General features: G+C 43.6%; 1 protein-coding gene across 1 annotated transcript in view; it reads right to left on the bottom strand.

Moving 5' to 3' along the window:
- Positions 1–5,548, bottom strand: part of LOC308156350 (ER degradation-enhancing alpha-mannosidase-like protein 3) — a gene marked incomplete at its 3' end in the record, with an annotated part of 61,334 nt that extends 55,786 nt beyond the window's left edge. Inside the window, exons 1-5 of the mRNA XM_080529688.1 lie at positions 4,551–5,548; positions 3,801–3,846; positions 2,593–2,693; positions 1,958–1,997; positions 690–802 (exon numbers count right to left, since the gene is read on the bottom strand). Of these exons, the coding sequence (XP_080385814.1) occupies positions 690–802; positions 1,958–1,997; positions 2,593–2,693; positions 3,801–3,846; positions 4,551–4,684 (434 nt within the window). The 5' untranslated portion in view covers positions 4,685–5,548. The remainder of the gene's footprint in view (positions 1–689; positions 803–1,957; positions 1,998–2,592; positions 2,694–3,800; positions 3,847–4,550) is intronic.
- Positions 5,549–12,833: the final 7,285 nt, after the last annotated feature.

The raw sequence follows: 12,833 nt of genomic DNA, 5'->3' as shown, positions 1-12,833 counted from the left end.
AGAGGGGTGTTTAAGTAGGGAAACAGGGGTACAGAGGGGTGTTTAAGTAGAGAAACAGGGGTACAGAGGGGTGTTTAAGTAGAGAAACAGGGGTACAGAGGGGTGTTTAAGTAGAGAAACAGGGGTACAGAGGGGTGTTTAAGTAGAGAAACAGGGGTACAGAGGGGTGTTTAAGTAGAGAAACAGAGGTACAGAGGGGTGTTTAAGTAGAGAAACAGGGGTACAGAGGGGTGTTTAAGTAGAGAAACAGGAGGTACAGAGGGGTGTTTAAGTAGGGAAGCAGGGGTACAGAGGGGTGTTTAAGTAGGGAAGCAGGAGGTACAGAGGGGTGTTTAAGTAGGGAAGCAGGAGGTACAGAGGGGTGTTTAAGTAGAGAAACAGGGGTACAGAGGGGTGTTTAAGTAGGGAAAGGGGGTAGCAGAGAAACAGGGGTACAGAGGGGTGTTTAAGTAGGGAAGCAGGAGGTACAGAGGGGTGTTTAAGTAGAGAAACAGGGGTACAGAGGGGTGTTTAAGTAGGGAAGCAGGGGTACAGAGGGGTGTTTAAGTAGGGAAGCAGGAGGTACAGAGGGGTGTTTAAGTAGGGAAGCAGGAGGTACAGAGGGGTGTTTAAGTAGGGAAGCAGGAGGTACAGGGGTACAGAGGGGTGTTTACATAGAGAAACAGGGGTACAGAGGGGTGTTTACGTACCCCAGGACGCGGATGTTGGTCTCAAACACAGACACCACCACGTCGTTGTCCAGGCGGACGTCCTTCAGCGTCTTCCTCACCGCGTCCTCAAACTCATCCAGCTTGTTCAGCACCTGCTCACACACACACACACACAACAACCTGCTCACACACACACAACAACCTGCTCACACACACACACACACACACACAACAACCTGCTCACACACACACACACAACAACCTGCTCACACACACACAACAACCTGCTCACACACACACAACAACCTGCTCACACACACACACAACAACCTGCTCACACACACACACACACACACACACACACACACACACACAACAACAACAACCTGCTCACACACACACACAACAACAACCTGCTCACACACACACACACACACACACAACAACAACCTTCTCACACACACACACACACACACACACACACACACACACACACCAACAACCTGCTCACACACACACACAACAACACCTCTGTGTCACCACAATGGCCGCCGTAACCGAGAGGACAAAAACAACACCTTCCTTCAAACAATATCTGTTGTACCGCCGGGGGTGTTGAGAGTACAAGAGAGCTCGTAGACAGACTTGAATGAGACGATTGTTCGTCTGGACACACTGTGCTCCGTCCTGTCTACCCCTCTCTACCCCCCCCCCCCACACCACTCTCTCCGTCCATTCTAACCCCCTGTAGAGTCTCTCTACTGTAAATAATAATATAAAAACAATAAATAAAAAACTTAATTCTTCCTTCTTCTAGCATTTTGACTGTCAATGGCCCCTGGGCCGAGTAGTGAGTACTTTTTCTTGCGATGACTCATGAGATGATTCACTTGTTTTACGTCACTTTGAATAAAGGCATCTGCTAAATGGTCAAAATGTAAATGTAAATGTGAAGGCAAATGTGAATACATGTGTTACGGTGCGTTCATAGTCATCCCTCTGAGTAAACGACTGGCAAGTCACAGAGGTTATTGTTGGGGGTGTTTCATGTGTCATAAGACAGGGCTGTCCATTTCATCCACAGCCGTGTGTGTGACATTGGAAGCCGATGTTCCTTGTATTGATTTCTCTAGACGTTTTTCAGCGGACCCAGAAAGGTCCTCGCCCTCCCTCCTCACCCTCCCTCCCTCCTCACCCCCCCTCCCTCCTCACCCTCCCTCCCTCCCTCCTCACCCCCCCTCCTCACCCTCTCCCTCCCCCTCCTCACCCTCTCCCTCCTCGCCACACACAACAGATCAATCACTCACCACCAGGGTGTCCAGGGTGTCGATCAGCGTGAGGGAGAACCTACAGGGAGAGAGAGAGGAACCAGGTCATGGTAACCCACTTCACAGCAGGCAGGAACGGACGGCCTCCTGTTCTCTATCAGGTCACCAGGAACCATGTCAGCTTACCCAGGCAGCCAGTACCGTGTCATCGATTGTGTTTCCAGGTTACGTTACGACTCGTTTCTTGAGGTAAAAGAAGGACGTACCTATTTCCACCCTGTGTCTGTGCGTTTTAAGCTTAACATACAGTGTGTGTCCTTTGCATTTGTGTATGTATGTACATGCATATGCTTGGCCTAAAATAGCATAACACAGTATAACGTGTTATATGTAAATGTGGGGCGTATCACTCTCTCTTAACGCAGCAGTCTGTCTACAAGCAGGGAAGATGACATAACAGATGCATAATGAATCTATTGTGTGCCTTAGGGTGTTCTCTAACAGATCTCTATAGAGAAACTAATAAATAAACCTAAAGACTAAACAGCAAACCCACTACGTAGCCTAAACACAACCACAACAACAACCACAACCACAACAACAACAACAACAACAGCAGCAGCAGCCCTCCATCTTGTGAGGTTGTGTTGTGTTATCCGTGGAGGTGCACTCACTTCCCCAGGGAGTCGTCGATGTCCCCCCGGTTGGGCTCCAGCCCCCGCACCCTCCCCCGGCAGCTCAGGGGCATCAGCTCGTCCGCTGGGTACGCGTACGTCTGTGGAGGCAGGGCGGGGGCGGATTGGGTCAGGCTACTCATCAGGGGGGTATCCCATCAACATCATAAAGGAAAATCCAGGCTTATTTCGATTTGTAAGTCTCGCGAGAGATTTAAAGGCTGGATTATTTTTTTTTATAAATCTCGCGGGATTTATCCAAATAAACCTGGATTGCCCTTTAGCGACGTTGATGGAATACCCCCCAGGGTAGTCATCAGGCTATTCATCAGGGGGGTATTCCATCAACGACGCTAAAGGAAAATCCAGGCTTATTTTTGATCTTCGAAACGTATCAAAATAAGCCTGGATTTTTAAATAAATCTCGCAGGATTTATCAGAATAAGCCTGGATTTTCCTTTAGCGACGTTGATGGAATACCCCCCAGGCTACTCCTCAGGTCCATCCATCAGGGTTTGTGTACAGTTGCAATTCAGGGAGGTAAAAACCTCATGAGACATCCACATAAACATTCATTAGAATGTTTTCCACTGTGTCCGATATCTCCCCCCCCCCCCCCCCCCCCCGGGGAGTTGTTTCCTTGGCTTACTCCTGGGGGGTATTCCATCAACGTCTTTAAAGGAAAATCCTGGTTTATTTTTGATAACTGTCGTGAGACTTCAGATCAGAATAAGCCTGGATTTTCCTTTAGCAACTTTGATGGAATACCCCCCAGGGGCGTTTATGTTTTGTTGCTAGATCATATTGTTTGTATTGTATTTATTGTTCAGTATTATTCTGTTGTGAAACACTTTGTGACATTTCTGTAAAAAGCACTCTACAAATAAACTTGATTGATTAATGAATACCAGAGTCAAGGCTGAGAGAGCGTTTGAGGAATGCACTAACACCACTAGTGAACGACAAACACTATAAACAATGGATACATTACATGACAAGGTCATTTCAACATCAGACCCATTCAACCTATCCACAGCACTGAATCATTAACCCACGGCATGCCCTGACCTAGTCCATCCCCATTGGTCAGTTCACACAGGTGGACTGTCATCATGGGACAGCCTATGGGATTACGTTCTATATGGCCTAGGGGTCTACAGGTCTGTTTGGTGTGAGGGAAAGAGGCAGGTATGTAAACAGAGACTTACCATATAGCTGCCATAGGCGTGATCGAACATCTCTATGATCTGTTCCCTGCAAAAACAAACAAGGAACATGTCAGGTCAGGGGTCAGGGGTCAACAGAACCCAGCCCATGCACACCAGACTGAGAGGACGGGATAAAACGATGGTGTCTTCTTGAAAGATTCTGCTTAACCTCAGCTTAATAACCTTCAGAACAAGGACTTCAGGCAGGGGCTGGTTTCACAGGCAAGGCTCTAAACCCCTAGTCCTGGAGTGGATCACACTTCTTTTTCAACGTAAAATCGTGTTAGTCTAGGATTAGGGCTTAAGCTTAAGCAGCCCTGTCTGTGAAACTGACCCCTAGCTGTCTCCGAGTACAGATGGGCATTATGCCATACTGTGGTGTACGATTAGTACCCGTCACATCGTGAGCTTAGAATGATAAGGTTCTATCTCCGTTTAGAATGATAAGGTTCTATCTCCGTTTAGAATGATAAGGTTCTATCTCCGTTTAGAATGAGAAGGTTCTATCTCCGTTTAGGGTAGTTCAGAGATATTGAGAGTCAAAGTTTTTACATTCCAAGATTATGTTTTGTGAGATGGAACCTTTGTATTTTATAAATTACTAACTCAAAAATGTCAACATTTAAAAAAATAACACCACACAGGCATTAATAAACACCTAATGGATCAGATTATGTAAAAAAAAAACTCAATTTTGACAAAAATGGAGATCCTAGAACCTTATAATTCTAACGTCACGTCACATCTTACCTGATGAGGGTCTTCTCCTCGGGGGTCATCGCCTGACCCTCCTGGGCCTCCGTACAGCCCAGCAGACACGTCAGGAGGAGGGCTGGCAGCATCACACCGTGTGAAACCCGGCGAAACATCTTCTTCACCCCCATTGGATCTGTTAAACAGGTCTTGTCTGACTCTTTACAAGACAAGAAGTGATCTGATCTTCCCGTAAGCCCAACTAACTCCACCTGCCCCCGCAAAATAAATCAAACAGTCCAACGAATGTCTTCTACCCGGATGTGATGATCATGTACTTGTAGCCTCATGGTTATCATGAGATCAGGGCGTTTGACAGCTGTCAGTTTAGTGAGTTAGTGAGTGAGTTAGTTAGTGAGTTAGTTAGTGAGTTAACCTTAATCCAATGCCACCTCCTGGGTAACTTTCAGCCAGGTATAATCTCACGACTACAGATCGTTTTGAAACCCACAACAAGGAATCATAGTAGCCAAGCCCCAAGAGTCAGGAACTCTTCTTTGTGTGTACACATCTACCACCATTAGATCCACTGTTACCGTATAACTGCGATGTGATGTGATGTGATCGGATGTAAAAACAACAGCTCAACTCCCCCCAGATAAACGATCTTCTTCTCGCCGATTTAGACAACTGACAAGTGAACCCTGGCTGGATGTAGAATAACAACAGACACCGGTGGTGAAATGGTCCTCGATGCACTTGCGATCACAACATCTGGAAGTCCTTAAGAAGACTTTGAAGCACACACGACACGACGAGGCTGCTCTTGTGTTTCACTGGGTAGACAACAAGGAAGAGAGAGGAACTCCCGTCTGGTTCAGGCTCCGCTTAGCAGACGGAGCTGGTCAACACAGAGTAGCCTGGGGGGTGTGCTGTCACTGTTACTTCTTTCTTTCGGCTGTGCGACATGCAACAACATCCCTCTTCTTAAAAGAGAGAGTGTATTCAAGAGTATTCAAACCGTCGGTGACACCCCGAACATCACCGTTTTTGGAGCCCCCTCCTCCCTCCCCAGTGCTTAGAGAGAGAGACGCTACTAGCACCGTTTATCTGCTCCACGGCTTACTACCCAGGGTTGCCAGATGGGATTGACAACTTCCAGCCTAACCACAGTCTAAAACCCCCTCATATTGTTAGAGAAAACCGTTCATTACTATCGGGCAGGACAGGTGCCCATCTCAGGCAGCAGGCCCCTAAACTGTATGTCTATTGCCAATGATGTTTGTGAAATAATAATAAACCTGCACATTGTATGTAGCTACTACTAAGGTGTGTGTTTTAACTTTAACACACATTTTTTTTTGTAACTTTCAGGCATTTTGATACCGGCTAAATTGCTATTTATCCAGCCCAACCGTCCAAATGCTTTTTTTTTCTCCGGCAGGCAGGGGTGTTGTTTTAACCGTGATTAAATCTGATCCAGGTTTTAATTCAGATCCGGGTGCTGATTTAAGCTTGCGTTCCGTTACATCAATGTGGCTCAAATCATTTGCTGCTTGGTTGCTGTGCAACCAATCCTTCTGAACAAACCTGGTAGCGAGCAGGTTTGGGTGGTTTAGGTAATACGTGCGTCAAAAACGTCTCACAGGCGGAAACTAAATCCCGAACGACAGTTCCGTCAAGTGTCTTTTAGGAAATATTAGTTCCCACTTTTTACGAGATAGATAGATAGATAGATATTTTTGAAAGTGTGATGGATAGATTCAGACAACGAAATGCAGTAAAAAGTGTGTCAAAAGAGGGATTTGAACCACCGTCTTAAAATTACATGTTAATTCTATGGCAGTGGTCAATACCACTATGCCATCGTGACAATATGACTGAATGTAGCCTGCTGCTGATATCACCACAGCAGTAAATCTTCATTTATTAAAATATGCAATAACTGGGGCTAGAATCACCTATGCATTTAATCAGTCAGCAATTTCTTGCCAAACCATTTCCCTCGCCTTGTTAATTGCAGCAGTATTGCACTATTTTACATCTTATTTTTCGTCTTCATAAAGATCAATAAGTGGGACCGCTGCGCAGGCTAGTATCTTCATTTCGACAGTTCGACTCTTCTGGGCTCTTTATGTCTGCGTGCACGCACCCATGTCGAGGATTTCTAAACCGGTGTTCTGTGAACACTGATGACACAAGGCTGATCCTCATTCGAGGAATCACTTGAGGCTTGAATCCCAATCACGAGTTGCCTGAACGCGGCTTTTATTTTAATCGCCGATATACTAATCCAACGTACGTGGAATAGCCCCCAGTGTGATCATATATATATTTTGATATGTATTTACTTGTTTAAATCTTAGAGTAATTCTTAAATGATTTAGTTATTTTGTGTATCTTTGTTCTATGCCCCTTGGATTGTATGGTTTATTCTTGTTTTACTATGGAGTTTATATTATTTCTATTGTGTGTTTTATTGATTACTATTGTTCTATTATTATTTGTATGCTGTCAAGATATGTTAAAGCACTTTGAGCTGCAACGTTTGCAGGAAAAGTGGTATACAAATAAGGCTAATATTATATTATTATTGTTATTACTATTATTATCAAAAGTAGCCCATTCGGCGGTAACCCGACCCATCTGGCAACCCTGCACACCGCGACGTCGACACGTCCTCTTGATTCTATTGGTCGGGGCGGTGGAACGTAACAGGAAGACAGTGTTCACAGTGGGCCAATCACAAGGTCTCTCTAGCTCTGTGTGTGTAGAAGACAGTGTTCACAGTGGGCCAATCACACGGTCTCTCTAGCTCTGTGTGTGTCCTTCCCCCTGGTCAAATGAGCGGGTTCCCACGATAGGCACACATCTAAAGCCGCTTTTCCATTGACCGGCCCGGGTCGGGTCAGGTCGGGTCGGGTCGGGTCAGGTCGGGTCACTTTTGATCTGTTCTGTTTCCATTACACAAACCGAACCGGACTAGTAGGAGTCGTCGTCGATAGTAGGCGGAGTTACGCGTCACACATACTCTACGTTTAATACAACGAATGAATGAATGAATGAATGAATGAATGGTCTTTATTGTCATTGATATAGTACAGGTACCAAACAACGAAATTTGGGAGGGGTGATGAATGATTAAGGCACCAAGGGATAGTGTTTATTAGTAACATTAACATTACATCATTAGTATCATTATAACATTACATCAACATGATCAATGCTTACTATCAGAATCAGAATCACTTTTATTACATCTTACTTAGCGAGTAGCTTATAGTGCCTACTCTTTTTACATGTTAGATTTGAAAAAACATAAGCAAAAAGAAAAGTTCCATACACAATAGTAGGCTAATCATACTTCAGTTTTTACATTTATTTATCTTAATATTTAGAAAAAGAAAAATAATTTGCCGAATGAGTTACACATTTTCAGTTCACAGCTATTTCACAGGTTTACCCCTTTAAACATTCCTATTCCCCTGAGTTTATACATTTACATTTATGGCATTTAGCAGACGCCTTATTCCAAAGCGACTTACAATCAATACATTTGACTAAGCAAGTGAATCATCAATCCACCAGTCATATCAGGAAGAGTAATCTAGCTCAGGCCCGGGGCCATTGGCAGTCTCAGTGATAGAAGGAAAACATTTATTTTTCATTTTTATTATATATATAGACACTGGAGAACAGAGAGACAGTACAAGGGGGGCAGTAGAAGTCATCGGGGACACAGTAATGGGGAAAAGCGGGTGTCTCAGGAGACGCAGTGCTGGGGGGTAGTAGATGTCTCAGGAGGAGCAGTTAAGGTGTAACCTGAAGAGATGGGTCTTCAGTCTCCGACGGAAGATGGGGAGTGACTCTGCAGTTCTGACAGCCGTGGGAAGCTCATTCCACCAGCGGGGAGCCAGTGTAGTGAAGAGACGTGATCGGGCAGTGCGACTGCCATGCAGGTATACTGGCTCTCTAGTTTTAAATAGCCCCTGAATATAGTTTGGAAGGGAATTATTATTTGCTTTATACGTTATCTATTTATTTATCACCCCTGTCTCTGTCTGATGATGTCAGAGTTTATCTGAGGAGAAATGATTGAGACACATTTGGCTTTTTCTTGTGTGAAGATATACGTGAATACGAGAACCGAAAAACAATGTGAATAAAAGAAAATACAAAAATAACAACAAACAAAACGGGAGGCTGTGGCGCAGGAGGTAGAGCCGGCGTCTAATGATCGCAAGGTCAGCAGAACAGCGGTTCGAACCTCCGTCTGGCCACATGTCAAGGTGTCCTTGAGCAAGAACCCCACTGAACCCCTAATTGCTCCCAATGAGTGGGCCGGCGCATTGCATGGTAGCTTGCTGCCATTGGTGAGTAAATGTGTGTGTGAATGAGAGGCCATTGTAAAGCGCTTTGGAATAAGTCAGTCCATTTACAAAAACAACACTAATGTGCCAATAAAAAGATCTGGACAGACTTTTCACATCAATGGAACGGAAACAGAAGACAGTTCAGTATCCTCAGGACCTCCAAAACCAGAATCGTCCATGTGGACATTTCCAGACTGAGATGTCCCAACGGGGACAGAACAGTCAGCAGCGACGCCTACAGGAACAATCACCATGTTGCCATCTGTGTCTGTCTCAGAAGGCCTAAAACCGAAGAATGGATAGAGTTCCTTTTGAAATGAGCAATCTACGTAAGAGTAGATGTGTTCAGCTACCGTGTTGGAAGCATTGAAGAAGGAGACCAGACCCTCCCCATAATCCACAAACACCCCCACCCTCTTCAGCTCCTTGGACAGTGACAGAGAGATTGAACAGCCAACATGGACACTTAGTATGTTCCCCTTCAGACACGTCAGCGTCCTCTCCACCTCCCGGTCGACGACCTTCTCTCTGACTCCTAGAATCCAGGAGCCTGTCACCTCCACAACAAAGTAGTGTTTCCCCGAGGTGAACCCTTCCTTTCCCAGGACCCACAGTGACTTCTCCAACATCAGGGGCTTAGAAGGATTGTGTTTGTAGCTCGCACATTTGTCTTCCACATCAAGATGACTGTGTTGTTCTGTATCACGGTCCAGAGTGACGTCCGCTGTGGAGAAGAGAGAGAAATCATTTACTGGGAAAACGTTACGTTTTCAGCACAGATCTTTATCATCACTTTATTACCTTTTTCTACTTTTTTTTATTACTTCTACTTTATTACTTACTATTCTATTATTGTTGATTTTGTAATCTGCTGCAATGCCAATGTCGAAGACATAGTGTGCCCTTGAGTAAGGCACTTAGCCCTAAGTTACTCCTGTAATCCCTGGTATGGCGCTTTTGATAAAAGCGTCTGCTAAATGGTAAAAATATATATATTTTAAAAGTTTAACATTGTCCCTGTACTGCAGCATAAAAACATCTTGGAGGGATAGAAATCATAGCTCTCCATCATCGTTTGGATAGGCGGTATTAGCGTACTGATTTCTCCTGACCAAGAAGCCCACTTTGTTGTCCAATTGTAGCTTAGTTACAAAAACGAGTTATTTGCACGCTTTTGGAACCTTTGTTTGCGGTTTCCATTCTGCCCCTGTTCTTTCCATTGAAGACTTCTGCTACCCCCTTGTACTGTTTCTCGTTCTTCTTCTATCACGAAGACTGGTAATGGCCCCTGGCCTGAACGATTACTCTTCCTGCTACGACTGGTGGATTGATGATTTACTTGCTTAATGTCCAATGTATCGATTGTAAGTCGCTTTGGAATAAGGCGTCTGCTAAATACCAAACATGTAAATGTAAGACTGAAGAGGGCATTGTTAGTGCCCAGTGCGGTTCTCAAAACCAAGCGAAATCACATAATAAGTGTCTGTCTGTACCCTTCTACAACATGCTAGTATTTACATGCTATCAGAAATAGTGATTAGGTTCAAGACATCCAAACCAATCCTTTAATGGTTCAGACATTATTCATGAAACTGCAGGTTATAAATAATCCTATGAATCCTTATAAATCCAAGGCTAACTCACCATGGTATTTCTTTATATCCTCAGACTCTGTAAAGAGACAAACAACGTGTTGGAATTGACGAAACACGAATCACAGACAGAAGCAGAGACACAGACACAGACACAGACACAGACACAGACACACACACACACACACACTCATGCTCACACACACACACACACACACACACACACACACACACACACACACACACACACACACACACACTCATGCTCACACACACACACACACACACATACACTCTCTCTCTCTTTCTCTCTCTCTCACACACACACACACACTCATGCTCACACACACACACACACACACACACACACACACACACATACACTCTCTCTCTCTTTCTCTCTCTCTCACACACACACACACACACACTCATGCTCACACACACACACACACACACACACACACATACACTCTCTCTCTCTTTCTCTCTCTCTCACACACACACTCATGCTCACACACACACACACACACACACACATACACTCTCTCTCTCTTTCTCTCTCTCTCACACACACACACTCATGCTCACACACACACACACACACACACACACACATACACTCTCTCTCCCTCTCTCTCTCTCTCTCACACACACCCACACACACACACACACACACACACACACACACACACACACACACACATATTGAATGAAGATGTGTTTGACACTCACTTGGAACGTTGCCCGTGCTGTTCACAAAATCTGTTGAAAAACAGCAGAATCTTGTGATGTTTAGTCAGTCCACATACAACATACTGGACTGCACTGACATACGGTAAGTACCTGAAGAATACAGCATCCTAACAGCGCAACCATGGTGAACATAGAATATAGCAAAAACCAGTGTACACACACACACACACACACACACACACACACACACACACACACACACACACACACACACACACAGACACAGACACAGACACACACACACACACACACACTTACCTAATTGTTTCTTGAGATTATCTGGAGATGCAATAAAGCAAATTAGATTTGTATAAAAAACAGAATTTTATGATAATAATAATAATAATAATAACTTTATTTGTATAGCGCTTTTCCTGCAAACGTTGCAGCTCAAAGTGCTTTAATCATTATATAATCTTAATTTAATTATTTAGTCATTTAAAGGCAATATTAAAAAGATACATGAACATATTTGCTGAGGTTGCATCCCTAATGTAAACTGGCAGTGCATTCCACAATTTGGGTGCATAAAATGAGAATGCAGCCTCACCAAATCTCTTCTTTTGTACAAAAAGTGAAAACCAGAAAACCATGATAATCAATCATTCTGGGTTATGGCTTATTTAACTGTTAAAGGATCTATGATGTCACAGAAACAAATCCTAGAGCTCAGTCACGAAAGCACATCCTCTCCTGAAAGTAATGAATTAGGTTAAAAGGCTAAACCAAGCACTTTTCCTCAATAACACACATAAAATACTTACTAGCAAGGGTGACCTGGTCTTTATCTGAAAGAAAAGAAAGTAGATTTTTGTCAGAGGGAGAGAAGCATTTAGAAGAACAGTGGCGTATACAGTACTGGAGTATAATATGGCCATATTAACACTAGGAGACACAAGGCTTCCAGGAAAAACTTCAGGCCCTTAGTCATGTGGTCACCCCTTAGACTATAAGCATGAAAACATATCACAATACGCGCACACGCACACACACACACACACACACACACACACGATCATACATAGATAGGTAGACACTACTTACATAATTCCATGGCATTGTGCAGGTATTGTCCTTCCCTTGATTTGTCTGTACAATGTATAGCAAAAGTTAAAACAAGCAGGACTAGTTTATATAGTTAAATCAAGAAGGACTAGTTTATATAGTTAAATCAAGCAGGTCTAGTTAGTTAAATCAAGCAGGACTAGTTTATATAGTTAAATCAAGCAGGACTAGTTTATATAGTTAAATCAAGCAGGTCTAGTTTATATAGTTAAATCAAGCAGGACTAGTTTATATAGTTAAATCAAGCAGGACTAGTTTATATAGTTAAATCAAGCAGGTCTAGTTTATATAGTTAAATCAAGCAGGTCTAGTTAGTTAAATCAAGCAGGACTAGTTAGTTAAATCAAGCAGGTCTAGTTTATATAGTTAAATCACGCAGGACTAGTTAGTTAAATCAAGCAGGACTAGTTTATATAGTTAAATCAAGCAGGACTAGTTTATATAGTTAAATCAAGCAGGACTAGTTTATATAGTTAAATCAAGCAGGTCTAGTTTATATAGTTAAATCAAGCAGGTCTAGTTAGTTAAATCAAGCAGGACTAGTTAGTTAAATCAAG

The sequence above is a fragment of the Nansenia antarctica genome (assembly GCF_963989245.1).
Source record: "Nansenia antarctica genome assembly, chromosome: 4".
NCBI classification, from domain to species: domain Eukaryota; kingdom Metazoa; phylum Chordata; class Actinopteri; order Argentiniformes; family Microstomatidae; genus Nansenia; species Nansenia antarctica.
Note: the sequence above shows the minus strand (reverse complement) of the source record. Positions and strands in the feature narration are given on the sequence as shown.